General features: G+C 32.1%; 1 protein-coding gene across 2 annotated transcripts in view; it reads right to left on the bottom strand.

Moving 5' to 3' along the window:
• The window catches only part of Cnot2 (CCR4-NOT transcription complex subunit 2), an 82,418-nt gene that overhangs the window by 55,285 nt on the left and 12,018 nt on the right, over positions 1 to 15,115 (bottom strand). The window contains exons 2-3 of one of the 2 annotated variants that reach the window (XM_010617481.3): positions 13,186 to 13,328; positions 1,060 to 1,117 (exon numbers count right to left, since the gene is read on the bottom strand). In XM_010617481.3, coding sequence (XP_010615783.1) covers positions 1,060 to 1,080 — 21 coding nt within the window. In that variant the 5' untranslated portion in view covers positions 1,081 to 1,117; positions 13,186 to 13,328. The remainder of the gene's footprint in view (positions 1 to 1,059; positions 1,118 to 13,185; positions 13,329 to 15,115) is intronic. The other variant, XM_010617480.3, reaches the window with a different exon arrangement.

The following is a 15,115-nucleotide window of genomic DNA, read 5'->3' as shown; positions in this document are numbered from 1 at the left end:
TTCTCTGATGTTACCTCTCATAAGCCATAGCAAAAAAATATTTTTCCTAAATTTAATTTAAAACATGTTGTTATATGCAAAAGAGTCCACAAATCATATGAATATTAATTATATAGAACAGATCTGGACAAGCTCAGGAAATAATTTCAAATGCTTTCTGAAAAGCAAGAGCCTCAAGAGGTAGAAACAGCACAGCCTGCCTCACAAGCTCAAGGACCCGAGTTCCATCCTCGGTACGAGAAAAAAAAAAAAAAAAAAAGGCAACGAAGACCTAGGCTGTATTCATACAAAATTCTTTCTAAAAATCACACCTTAAGACAAAAAGAATCTATAATACTAGATCATGATTTCTGGTACAAGGAAGACAGAAAATGATAGGGCCTCAGCAATTAATCTGTCACACATTGTCACTCTTTCTCATATAAACACAAAATTTGGTGAATATATGCATTCAACAAATATTGCCGATCTATATACCAGATTCAGATTCTGGGCCTTCACTATGTCTATACTTATTATTGTTAACATTAAACATAGAGGTTAGCAGAAATATCCTAGTCTTCCTGTCAAGGCCTCAAGGAAAAAGATATTAGACATTTCTATTCCTGTAGAAATAAAAACATAGATACCTTGCCTGAAACCTCAAGAAAAAAGCAGCAGCTTTAAAGTTGGTCAAATTAAACTTGCTCCTTCTTAGACAATGTTAAATGTGGCAAAGTTGCATTCTAAGGATATATGCCTTCCCTCACTTTTATCTTAGTTTCTTTTCTAAATATGAGTTTTCTGGTCCTGCTACACTTTGTGGAGAATAGTTTTTAATTTTAACTGACATTTCTTTGTTATAATATTATTTTTCTACTTAAAAGTTAACTATTTCTTACAACACTATACTTTTATGTAATCGTTTATGAGACAGTTTTTTTGAGGAAAATAATTTATTAAAAAATTATTATTTCTAAACTAACAAAATAACTCATCAGTAAAATGGCCCAATATCCACCCTCAAAATATTGATGACAGTACCATTGTTTCCCCCAGCTTTTCCCACCACATACTTACCTGTGCAAGTTCTTTCAACATTTGCTACTCTGGGGATTGGAAAGCTCAGAGCTGGAGGCTGAAGTGAAGAAGGAAAGGTTGGAGGGTGAGCCATGGCACCAGCCCCACACTAGGAGCTCCCCTGAGATATTACAGCAGGGTTGACACCATAGCTCTGAAGTTCAAACTCCAGCAAACGATAAGAAAGGAGTCCAACCAGAACATGATAAACGATGGAATTCTTCTGCTCTTTGAAAAATAAGGAAATCATGCTATAAAGATCTGAATGTCCAGTTTCAACATTATGATTCCCTGTCCAACTCTTCACTATTACCCAACCCCAGATTCATTTTTTAGATTGTACTAATTAAAGAACAGATAGCAGAGATCTCTACACACCTGCATACTTTTCCAGAAAATGCAAGAATAGAGCTTACCTGGACATCACGAAAACATCTTAAGAGAGTATGTTCAAACACTCTGGCTATCTGCTCCTTGAAAATTCCCTTGCTTTCCTGAGTATTCAATATTAAGTCTAAAGACCTTATACACATTAACATCATCTACCAGGAAAAACCAAGTTGCACTACAGGACATGTACTTCTTAAAAATGGCCCACTGGACTTATAAAATCTAGGGAAAACTCTAGTATAAGTATATTCCTAGGGAAGAAATTAATTTATGTGTTCCATGTTGATAAAAAGAAATGAGCACCATCCCATTAGAGGGGCAGTTTAATCAAACTAAATGAGAGAAAATAAAGATTTTAAAAAACAAATTATCTGAAAATAGCATTTAAATGGCATATGCAATGAATTCCCTTTGTCTTTTTCCAGTGCTGGATTGAACAGTTGCACATGCTAGGGAAAAACCCTACCACTGAGCTACCACATCAGCCCTTATTAACTTTTATAAAAATGTTAGACCTTGTCAACCCTTATATTTTAAAAATACACAGGCATATCAGAATCCTGAATTGCATATGAAAGTTAAAAATGAAAAATATTCTTTCAGTACGGGAATATGGTGCTTTTAAAACACTTCTATGCATCTGCCAAAGAAATTAATTTAATAAACACTGAGAATCTACAAAGGGCTACAGACTAGAGATTACACATTGGATCTTACATTCTTTATCCAATTAATGTTTAGAAAACAGAAACATCACAAATAAAAGGAAGCACAGGTAAAAACATTTACAGTGAGTTTCTGCATTATTACTAAGGCCCCTTAAGTAACCTTATCCTTCATTACCATTATCCATCTTCTTATTGTGCCACACTCTAGTTTTTCCTCCAACACTCGGGCATGTTTCTGTCTCCCTGTCTCTGCAATTACATCCCCTAGGAATGCTCTTCCCCTAGATTATCTACATAGCTTCTACTTTACCAACTTCAGGTATTCAATTATCTTTATTTCCCTGTCTACTTAAAATTACCCATTCGCTCAACCATTTACATTTAGTTGTTTCATCTTCTTGAATCTGACACTTTAATTTATTTTTGACAACAGTGATATCATGTCAAATATACTACAGAATGTCTTATAGTTTGCTCAGACCAGACTGAGGTTATATGTTGAGTCATATATAATGTACATAAATTCAAATATAATAAGCATTGTATTAATATATCTTTGTTTTGTTTTTTTGAGACAGGGTCTCACTATGTAGTTGAGACTGACCTGGAACTCACTATGTAGCCCAGGCTGCTCTAGGACTCACAGTGATCCTCCTGCCTCAGCCTCCTGAGTGCTGGGATTACAGGCGTGCACCACCATGCCCAGCTGATACATTTTATTATATGTGATACTAACTTTGATCTTGGTTAAGGTGGCACATGTTATTTTTCCATCACAAATATGTTTCTTGAAATAATATTTTGTAGAAGCAGTTTGAAAGCATGCAAATATCCATCTGTTCTTAAATTTTTGATAATTTTTTACACCATTCATCCATGGATACTGCCTCCAACACCTATACTCTGGTGTTCTAATGGTAATTTTCTATTTTTTTTCATTCCTTCTTCTGTATATAACAAAATCCATGATCTTTAAGCATGGCATGGTGGTTCACGCCTGTAACCCCAGCACTCCGGAGACTGAGGCAGGAGGATCGCTATGAGTTCGAGACCAGCCTGGGCTACATAGTGAGTTCCAGGTCAGTCTCAACCCTTGTCTCAAAAAACAAAACAAAACAAAACAAACAAACATGATCTTTAAAAGACCTCTTAGGGCCAGGGATTTAGCTCAGTGGTGCCAACGCCTGCCTGACTCGCAAGTGCAAGGACCTGAGTTCAATCCCCATTACAAAAGAAAAACCACACACACACAAAAAAAATACTCTTAAATATGACAAACGAAGAGCAAAGACTATCTAGCCCAAAGTGCTATAGTTAGAAGTGAGAGTAATGGCTCAAACTCAAAAATCCTTTAGCAATCATCTTTTAACTGTTATCACCGTGCCTTTGTCCCGGTGGAAAAGGTTTAAAATTTCACATGCCCCAACCAACCTCTCTTAGTATTTCTGGCTCTAAATTTAAAAAAAAAAAAAAAAAAAAAAATTTTTTTTTTTAAAAAATTTTTTCTTATTTTTTCCTTGAAAAAGTATCTTATTTTCATCAACACTTTACAACATTAATTTATTGAGTCAGATTAAACAATCAGGAGATAATGCTATTCTATGATGTACAACACAGTATTTTATTTTGGTTTTGATTTTCTGAGACAGGTTCTCACAATGCTGTCCAGGCTGGACTCAAACTCACAATCCTCCTGCCTCAACTTCCTGCATGAGTACTAGGATTACAGGCATGCACAACAATGCCAGCTAACACAGCTTTTTTAAGTTAAGGGATACTAATAACTCCATTACCTCATAGAAAGATAACTGACCATTGAACTACAGGACTATTAGATTCTAGGTAATCCTGAGGGAGGCAACATCTGAAAGAAACAAGAACTCTCAGGGCTAACACCGGGCTGGGAACTGTTTAGGCTCCTTCCTACAGGTACTCAGATACTAAGTACTCATGAAGTACTGCTTCAGTAGCTGAAGAAAAATTAGCCCTAAATATAAAGGTTACTCAGAAAGGGATTGAGAGATGGAAGGATGGAGAAGAGAGTAGAGGGGAAGGGTATATAAAAAGAATTAAGATGTGTTATGCACAATGTAACAACTCCCCACTATGAATGTAATCATTATGTACTGTAAACATGTACTAAAAATGTACAAGCACAAAAAAAAGGAAATCTCAAATAGATCAAATAAATACTTTCTAAGTAACTTCAACCCCACAAATCTCAAGAATAGAAATATACACAGAGTCTGACAAAAAAATGTATATACACTTCAGGAAAATAAAAATTTGTATAAACTCTTTAATACTAAATTTAATGAGATATCATGAGATTAATACAAGTTACCTTTAGCCTCTACAATTATAAGAGGTGCTCAAAGTAGTATTAGCTTCCAAACATTTATTATTTTTCTTTCCTGGAATGTGTACACATTTTTTTTGGTGGACTCTGTATATTCCAATAAAATAAAGTCCCAAGAATTCATACCTAAGCTAAAACCACCTGCTATTCAAAGTAATAAAACAGATAAAAGGGAGGCAAAGAAAACTTCAAAAATAAAGAGAATACACTTAGTGTCTATAGACAGAAATGACACAAAAATTACAAGTTAGTAGACAATAACATTACAACTTATAATTACATTTCATATGCAAAAGAAGGTAAAAGAATGGCATGCCAAAAAGATAAGTGAACCTGAAATCATAACAATAGATGTACTTTAAAAAAATTAGAAAAGAAAAAAAATGAACAGAGCATCTGTAAGCTGGGAATTTTAGGGCACTCTAATACATGTATAATGAAATTCCCAAAAAATATACAAGGAAACAAAGGACACAAAAAGTCCCCAATTTGTTAAAAGCTATAAGTACACAATTTCAAGAACAACAAATCCCAAGCAACAGTCATTAAGAAAATTAGACCAATATAATCAAAATTATATATAAAAATATAATATATCCCCTAAGAAAAACAAAGACAAATTTTAAAAGTCTTAATATTAGCCAAAAAGAAAAAGAAACACATATAGCAGATTTTTCAAAAGTCTTTTCAGACATACAAAAATACTAGGAATATTCATCACCATTAGAAATGTATTAGGAAAAAAATGTTTTTAGTTCTTGAGCTAGAAGGAAAATGGTAAAGGAGAAAGTAAAGAAGAAACAAGGAAAAAAAAAAGAAACAAGGAAGCCGGGCATGGTGGTGCATGCCTGTAATCCCAGCACTCGGGAGGCTGAGGCAGGAGGATCGCTGTGAGTTCAAGACAAGCCTGGTGGGTTACATAGTGAGTTCCAAGTCAGTCTCAACTACACAGTGAGAGCCTGTCTCAAAAAGAAAAGAAAAGAAAAGAAACAAAGAAAGAAAGAAAGAAGGAAAAGAGATGGAAGAAAATAGAAAAGGAAGAAAAAGAATCACCAAACTTACATAGCTGTAGATAACAATAAAAAGCAGAAATAACACTACCATTACCCCTCAAAATTACAACAAAACAAGATTATGCAAACAGATTAAGTAGAAAATGTTTCTCTTAAATAAAATTTCAACTGAGACCTAGAAAAATCTGTAGGGGTGTACATATTTGTTAGTACATCAAAAATATTAAAAAACCAAAATGCTCCACTCAAAAACAATTACAAATGATGCATGAGATACTGATTCAAACAACCAACAGATATTTACTGTCTACTATATTCCAGACATTATTTTTGAAGAGATATTATACTGAACAAAACAATTTAAGTGTATTGTCAAGCCTGAAAGGATTGAAAGGAAAATGAGCAAACATTTTAAGCATATAACAAATAATTGGTATTATAATCACATTCTGTAACCACAACAGAAGTACATACAAATCAGCACAGTGTTGTAGTACATGTCTATAATACAAACACTGTGGGAGGCTGAGACAGGATAATCAGAAATTCAACTCCAGCCTAGGCAACTTCATCTCAAAATAAAAAATAAAAAGTAGCTCAGTTCAAGGGCCCTGAGTTCAAAGGCTAATACAAGGAAGGGAAGGGCAGGAGGGGAGGGGGAAGTCAGGGCAGAGCAGGGCAAGTATGGCAAATGCAATAAAAAGGCAAAAAGAAAAGCTTGGAAAAACTTAAAAACATTTAAGATCAAGGGACAGTAAAATAAACCCTAAGAAGTAAAGTAAAAGCACTGAAGATTAATGATGAATACAAAACAAAAACAAATTTAAAAATTATCTACAGGAAGCTAAAAGCTGATTCCTAGTAAAATTGACAATAATCTGGCATATAAGTGAAAAATACACATAGTACTCATAAGAATAAGATTGTAAGGATCCAAGTTCAATCCCCAGTACCAAAAAAAGAAAGATTCTGCAGAGGAAAAAAATATATTTAAATGTAGCATAGTTTACCCTAATAAAACATATCTAACAAAAATTCCCCATCAAACATATTTAATGGTAACAGCTTAAAGCTTTCCATGTAAGATAATGAGAAAGATTACTATTAATATTTCAACTGTGTATCTGAAGTATTAGCGACTTGAGAAAAGTAATGCAAGCCATAAAATCTTAAAGTTTTAAAACTATCATTTCCAAATGATATGTTTATGTACATAAAAACACAAGAAAATCCTCCTCCAAAAATGTTAAGCAACTGATGGATCCAAATCCAATTTGAAAAGCTATTTCAATTTAGCAGCCCCACTACAAAATACAATGTTAAAAAAATACCATTTACAACCCCCTCAAAAAAAAATCTACAAAAACTATGCATGGGTATAAATCTGAATAAAGATTTACAAGTCTATTGTTAAATATAAAACTAGGAGAAAGTAAAGAAGACCTCAATATATAATTTCACGGATAGAAAGAATATCATAAATCTATTAATTCTTCCTCACCAAAAATAAAGCCAGTACAATTCTACTTATAAATTCAACTTTTTTTTGTTGGAGTCTTTTCAAGAATATTCTGAATTTTTCATAGAGCAAAATGGCTAAACCGTTCATGAAAACCAAGGTTTACAGCAAGAAATCACTATTCAACATGAAGGCATAGAATTTAAAAAACACAGACACAGACAAACACATCAAAGTTACAGAATACAGAAGAAACAAACCCATGCATATAAATGTGGCTAACAAGACAGCTGGAGAACTAGCACTATTTATTAAAGAAGATAGAACAAATTGATACATGATGCTAATAAATTAAACAAAGAGACAATAAAGGAAACTGGATTCTTCACACCATATATAAAAATCAATTATGGATGGATTAAATTTAAGTATGAAAGGCAAAACAAAAATCTAGACTCATTTGATAATATCCTATTTACTTAATTCCAATAGGGAAAGATGTCCCAAACACCATCGCAATACATTGGGAAAAAATTTAAACTCTGACATTATCAAGTGTCAGAGCAGAATGAACACTGGAGATAAAAGTCAAAATTGGTACAAATGCTCCCAAGTAAATTCCTAGATTTCTTATGAATTTAATATCCTGAAATATTAGAATATGGGTTTTTAAAAGAGAATACCTCTAATTTCATATAAGATCTCTCTTCTGTTGTGTTTGAGTAGCATTTGAAAATACTTGTTTCCTGAGATTTTTTTCTCATCCTAGCTCCCTCTTCCATTTTTATATACATCTGCTTTTCCTAATGTCTCTGCTTTTCATGCCCTGCTGTATACTCTGATTCCTCTCCTTTTAAGATCTCAAAAGATCACTCTCAAGAAATAACACATCTATGCTGCTCCAGGCACTTCAACCGGCCTTATCACAGGTCCCTTACGCAACCTAATGTGGTTGGCAAAATCTATCTTAATTTCAAACTGGCCAATTGTACTTACCAGTGAATACCAGTGAATACAACTCGAATACTTTCAAGTATTTCTACTCTTAGGTCCATCACACAATGTGTCTCTATATTTTTCCCTTCAAAAACTGACATGTGCTTTTTTTTTTTTTTATTAGTTTTCATCTGCCTATATTTTGGGGTTCCTTTGGATACCATGTTACCAATTTCGTTAAAAAAAATTTCATTAATTTTGGTTTTACCATGTAACTTCTATTTTTATGAGAAAATTCACAAGAGTAGTAATAAGTTACAATGTCAGGTCTCTGACAGTATTTTAAAGGTAAATTCGCTTCTATATTTTCTGTTTCACAGATATTTTTGTAGTAATTTGTTAAATTTCAATTTAATGAATATATACACTTCATATTCATAATTGAAGCAGATCACTTATATGTAAAGTTTTTCTAAAAGAGAACACTTAATATTTTATGTATAAAACTTAGGGCATAAATTCTCAAATACCACAGGTAACACACAAGGATGCCATCAGATTATTTTAAATCTTTGAAAACACCATACCAGCTGTCATATACCATGTTAACTACTATAAATGAACTAGCCTAACTACTTAGTAGAATTTCTTTAGGCCTGGAGGAACTATAGGAAAAAACTTATCAAGATACTATGGGGTGCCATAAAGCAAGGGTCTTGGTAAAACCTGCATCACATTAAAAAATGTAATTAGAAGAGCAACTTCATTTTAGCAGCTGTATTATTCCAAGTGAATGAAAACCTAAGTCATCCATTCTGAGTTTTTTCTACCACTTTTTATCTGGCTAGACACAGTAAGTCACAGCCATTTGCTGATTTCAATAGTTTCAAGAGGAAAAAGAAAAAAGCTGTGAACCGGTGCCCTGGATTCAGACATGCATTTTTAAAACTCATTTCTTTATACAGTCACTTTCACTCAACACCAAATAGCAACACAGTAACTAAAACCTTCATTTTTCTTCTCTGGGCACCAAATCTATCCTGACAAATCTTCAACTGTTAAATATATTCCCACTGATTTTATATTATTCATTATTCTTTATAGTCGTTATGTATCATTAATATACTATATGTCACAGACTCTTAAGAAGATGTGATGCTCATACTATTCATTTTTAACCACACTAGAAGGGAGCCACAAAAAATAAAACAAAACAAAAAAATCACAAGCTACCTATGCCACAGCTATGATTCTAAGACTTCGCTGCTTACAAGATCTATCCGGGATTGCAGAGATAAAAATTTCCAATAATATAATATATATATAATATGCAAAAAAGGAAAGTGGCATTTCATTGTTTATGCTTATGTTTTTGCTCCAGTATAAAGAAAAATGTTAATTTGTATATAGTACTACATAAAGCTTATATACTAAATAGCAACACAGTTACTGGTTGGTACATATTACAAAATTAGGTAATATGTTTTAAATGCTTTACATTAAGCAAAACCTTTGGTAAATTTCAGATAGATGTTGAGGCCTTATGCAGCATCTAAACCCATTATTTTTTCTATTCTTTTGAATACTTTTATACAGGGTACTATTTTCCCCAAAACTGGCCCACATAAAGAAGGCTACACTTGTATATATGTAACCATACATATGAAATAAAAACAAGAATGAAACAAAAATTCAAACTAAAGATTAATTTTGGAAAAGATGAGGGAAGAGACAGGATACAGAAATATCATCACAGGTACAATAAGCAAGCTGCAAAATACATATTTGTTAAAAGCAAACACAACAAATCACATCTGCACTTAGTCACTAGTATACCTGAAAAGATACACACCAAACCATTGAGTAAAATTGTGAATGTTAGCTTTCACACTGCATTTTATATATTTTTTCTTCAACAATTTTGCAATGAGACATCTTGTACTTCTGTGACTTAAAAAAATTCAATACAAAGGAAATGACTTCACACTGAAAAGTTCTACTCAAAGTAACAAGAATGAAATATCTCAGAAAATAGATTATCCAGCACACTTCCCTATTTCTTTTCCATGACTTCACTGTTTTACTTAGCTTTATTGAAACAATACACATTGAGTACCTGTCTATATATACTAAGCACTATGGTGGGTATGCACAGTGGCAATGTAAATACAGTCCTAGTTTTCAAGCAGTTTAATACATACAGCAGCATGGTCTAAAGAAATTTTCTGCAATGATGAAAACATTCTAATCTACTCTCAATATGTTCTAATCTATGTTCAATCTGGTACAGATTAGCAGCATGTAGCCACTGAACATCTGAAATGTGGCTTATGTGACTGACAACCTAATTTTTTAGTATTACTTAATTTAAATAGTCATTTGTGGTTAGTGCCTACAGTACTGGGCAGCATAGAGCTATAGGGAGACAAAAATAAACAGAACTGCAATGTATTATAGCAAACACTAAGCTAGAAGTATGTAGAAAAACTGCAAAAGCAAGAGAAAGGAGTGCTGAGCCCATTGTAGAATGATTTCTGGAAAAACTGTGATCGAATTCTTGAATTATGTGACAGTAAGACATTAAATGAAGGAAATCAATATAAGTGAAAGCTTGAAGGTGTAAAAGTGCTTAACAGGGAAACTAAGAGGTTTTTTTATTGCTAAATAGAAAAACCCACTAAAGGGAGTAACAGAAGACACACTGGAAAGGTAAAAACGTGGGGATCAAAACATGAGAAGACTGTGTAATGTGTGATGGCAAAATTTTTAGAGCTTTTATTGGTAACAAAAGCTTGCAGTGGCACACAATGCTATAGGTTCAGCACTAATGGTCTATGCGGATGAGTAAGTCACTGACTAGAGAGATTAGTTACTAAGATAATTTATATTTTTGTATGCTAATAACTAGGATATTAGTAATTAGAGGAAGATAAGGAAATTCTAACCCCCCAAAAAAGAATAGGTAATAAAAAACAGTATTATAAAAAACCCTAATATTATATTTCCTTGGAAACAGCTTAATAACCTTCCCAAAACAAGTAAAACTGTGAACCACTTAATACACTCTTTCCAACTACACCAACCTATGCTATGCAAATAAACTTCAACTACTATATCACACCTTCAAATATCTAACTGGGCTTAAACACGCAGTAAGAAAGAAAACATACAAAGTAGGTACCACCATAAAAATCAATACTTCAATCCATGCCAATGTAAAAACCACCTACAGTAGAGAGCTAAGAAATAATGCACCTTTCTGAACTAGTAAATTCCTAAGGCTTTAATTAGGTATATAAGGAAATGAGAAGTACAGAACTGCTATTCTTCTTGTTAAACTCTGTAATATTATCCTATTATCAGGTTGCTTAAAGAATCAAGTGCCCTCCAAAAGCTAAAGCCCTAAAAGGTAAATGAAAATAGTTATAAATTTGGATAAAAAGAAAATCTTATTTTAATCATGAAAAATAAACACCTCCAAAATGGAATTTTTAAAAACTGAAATCCATTTTATCTAAGAATATACACACTGTAAAATAAAGATGTTGTTTTAGTGATTTTACATTCCTTTGAATATTCTGCTATGGATCCCATATACTCTTAAATATATTTATCATAACACTCAACAGGTTTCAAAGTAATTTTACAATCTAGATTTAAGGAATTGTTACCAGGATACTTCACTATATGTATTAAGCATCACTATACAACAATAAAAGAGAAAAGGCAAATTATTTTCAGCCAGCAAAATCCTAGAAAAAATGAATTTTCCAAATAAGCTAAGAGACCTTTAAGTAATGTTACTAGAATAATAGTGTTTTTAGAGTAGCATGAGCAAGAATAAGCTAGTCTCCTTATGCGTGAAACAAGACTCTTTTATTCTATTCTTAAGTATAAATTTTGGAATTCTACATGAATATGAATGTTTTCATGAGGTAAGTTAACCGCACTGCATAATCAAACAAAATTTCTGTATTCACATTTTACAAACTAGATTACAAATACTGAAAAATCACATAACCTAGAATCACAAAATTTTTAAAAATCTTTTGGTAGAACCCACCAAAAGATGCAAAAGCCCAAGAAGATGGCTGTAATTCAAATAATAAGCAAGGCTATACTAGTCTTTGAGGACAAATCATAAGAAAAGGTTACAGAAAGAATTAATTCAGCATAGCCACAGCTTACTCTGGCTTATTATAATCATAAAGAAAGACCAGGCAAGAAATCTCATGCATCAAGTTAGGTGAAACACTAGGAAGGTTAAACATTAAAGTATCTATTAGGGACAGTAACTAAAACCAAGACTCAGATCTTATCATCAAAGGCTCTCTGCTATTACATACCATAAAAACTAATTTATCCACTGTTCAATACTCCCATTTTGAGGAAAAACTTAACTGCATTAAAATAAATGATTTATAGATATATGAGTAGTTACCCAAGATGGCTATTATCCCACTAACTGCCTTCATACCTGAGGGATGAAACTGGGAGTGAAGGAAGAGGAAGCCTGAAGACACAGTTGTGCAAGAAAACTAAAATTTATTTCTACTTGAGCTTTAAACTAGTCTGCAATCTACACTACTAGATTACATATTTTAAAAATAGATACTATCAATGTTAAAGCAAGTTTCCTTTAAAAATTAAATTCATGTTACTCCTTTTAAAACTATTTAATAGTGCTATCTTTAAAATTCACTGGTTTTAAAAGGTTGAAAACAAATAGCAATGTTTCACTTCAAGTATTTTTATACTATTATTAACCAACCTATTAAATGAGAAAACAAGAATCTAGCAGAGTAAGGACAAATAAACTAATATAAATTTCATAGAATTTGGGCCTATAAATATCTTGGATGTCTCATTTTTATTTCTACTATATTCTATACATTTTTGTCTACCTTTCTGCAATACTTTTATCAAACAAAATATAGTCTAAGTCTACAGTTCTACATTTTTTAAGAATGTATAAAAAAAATCAACACCTCTAAATCTAGCCACAAACTTACACAGCATTATGACATAACTATTAGAAAATTTGGAGCACTAAAACTATACATTATAGTGCTCGCTTTAGCAGCACAAATACTAAAAAATATACATTACGAGCATGCTTTGTTTCAAAAAATGTTTCCAACTATTTCAATTGTCAAATCCAATAAATATCCTTAAAATTTAATAAAAATTTCTCAAATTGAGTGTACACTGATATTTACTAATTGCAATTAAATATAATAATACATTAAAACAGTTCAATACAGCTATCTGACCAATAGAAAAAAAGGAAAAAAGTCTTACCTGGTAGTTTCTTTTCTCAGATAATGTATGTCCATCAGTCCTCACCATAGAGTCGTGTCCTTTCCTCACAGTACTGGAGGCAATCAAATAGAACTGTCACTCAAGGGTCGTGTCACAGGAAGGACCGCCCACCAGTTCTCCCTCTAGAGTGGAATTATCCAAAAGCCATCAAAATTACTAACATGTAAATACATGAACATTAGCATAAATATCCATTAAGATACACAAAAAACAATAAAAACAAAAATTATACTCTAACTCATCTTTCCTCTTAACCAGTTAAGGAAAGTTAGGCTGGTAGACACTTTATTTGAAATAAAAATTATTAAATATGAATAAACCTTTCCTCCTACTCCTAACAATTATGAGTGTTCACCAGGCATCACACACAAGAACTTTAAAGTGAATATAAAAGATCAGCCATAAACTAACATTTTTTCTTTTAAATAATCTCTGGTTAATCTCAGAAATGTTCAATTCATTCATATTCAGTCATCTAACTACATATCACTTGTTTAAATGCTTAAGTATTTGGAAGGAGGGCAGGGACAAGGGGAAAAAATGAGAACCAAGACCTGTCATGTAAAGATACAAGATCCCTAATAATGAATTAACTGTACTGTATACCTAAAATGTACCAATAAACTCAATGAGGAAAAAAAAAAACAACAACAACAAATGCTTAAGTATTTGGATAGTAGGGATATGTTATTTATACAGCTTCACTCCTATGCCATTAAATGTAAATGCATTATATATTTTAAGATGATTAATAGATGGTAATGTAATTCAATAGTCTATTAAATTTTACTCCCAGGAAGAACAAATGCCAATTTCAGAAATTTCATTTCTGCATTTATCCATCCAATTTCATGCATTCTTCAATAAAAGATATTGGCAGACAAATAGAAAAAATAAAAAATTACAACCAAGATCTGTCATGTAAAGAAAGGTACAAGATCCCAATGATAAATGTAACTACTGTATACTTAAAAAGTACAAATACTCAATGAAAAAACAAACAAATAAACAAACAGAAAGGCTCATTTCTTTATTGAAGGCTCATTTCTTAACCAGAACAGGTATAGTCATCCAAAATGGCTTAAGCTTTGTGCACCTCAAGTACAAAATTCACTGAAGCAGAAGTAGTAGTCACCAGAAATGCTATATTAAAAATCAAAGTTCAAAGATTCAAGCATAGTGCCCACAAGAATAATTTGTAAAGACACATTTTCAAGACAAGAACCTCTCATCTAAATTTTAGTAAAACATTTATACTAGGGCCAGGGATTTAGCTTAGTGGTACCATGCCTGTCTGACAACTGCAGGGTCCTGGGTTTGATCCTCAGTACCAAAAAAAAAAAAAAAAAAAAAAAAAAAAAAAAAAACCAAAAAAAAAAAAAAAAAAAAAAAAAAAAAAAAAATTACCCTAAAGAATAGTATTCATACCCACTAATGTTAATAGACACTATAATGTCTATTCAAATTTAGAGTGATATTTAATACCTGAAATGTACTTTGGAAGGAGTTAATAAAACATCAAATTTATAATTTCTAAGGACAATGAAATCAGTATTATTAAAACTGCCAAACATTACATATGTGTGGATTAAATCTAAAAAGCAATCTATTAAGAAGGCAAGAAAGTGTTTTTAAGGACAACAGATCATTAAACACAGAATTTTAAAAGAATTCATATGACAGAAACCTGTCCTCTGGCTCCTATTTTATATATTTGATCATAAAGTTAGTAGGAGCTACATTTCTACTCAATTTTGACTATCTTACATTCTATGTGTTTGAAATATTTAAAGATGTCTGACATTAGTAAAAGTGTAATTGCTTATTACTCAATTTATATGCACCTTCTGGGATTGAGTATGTCTCTCAAATATAACAAAGAAAAGGGTTTTTTTTTTTTTTTTTTTTT

Source organism: Fukomys damarensis, unplaced genomic scaffold, assembly GCF_012274545.1.
Source record: "Fukomys damarensis isolate Sample0158 unplaced genomic scaffold, DMR_v1.0_HiC HiC_scaffold_15, whole genome shotgun sequence".
Taxonomy (NCBI): domain Eukaryota; kingdom Metazoa; phylum Chordata; class Mammalia; order Rodentia; family Bathyergidae; genus Fukomys; species Fukomys damarensis.
Note: the sequence above shows the minus strand (reverse complement) of the source record. Positions and strands in the feature narration are given on the sequence as shown.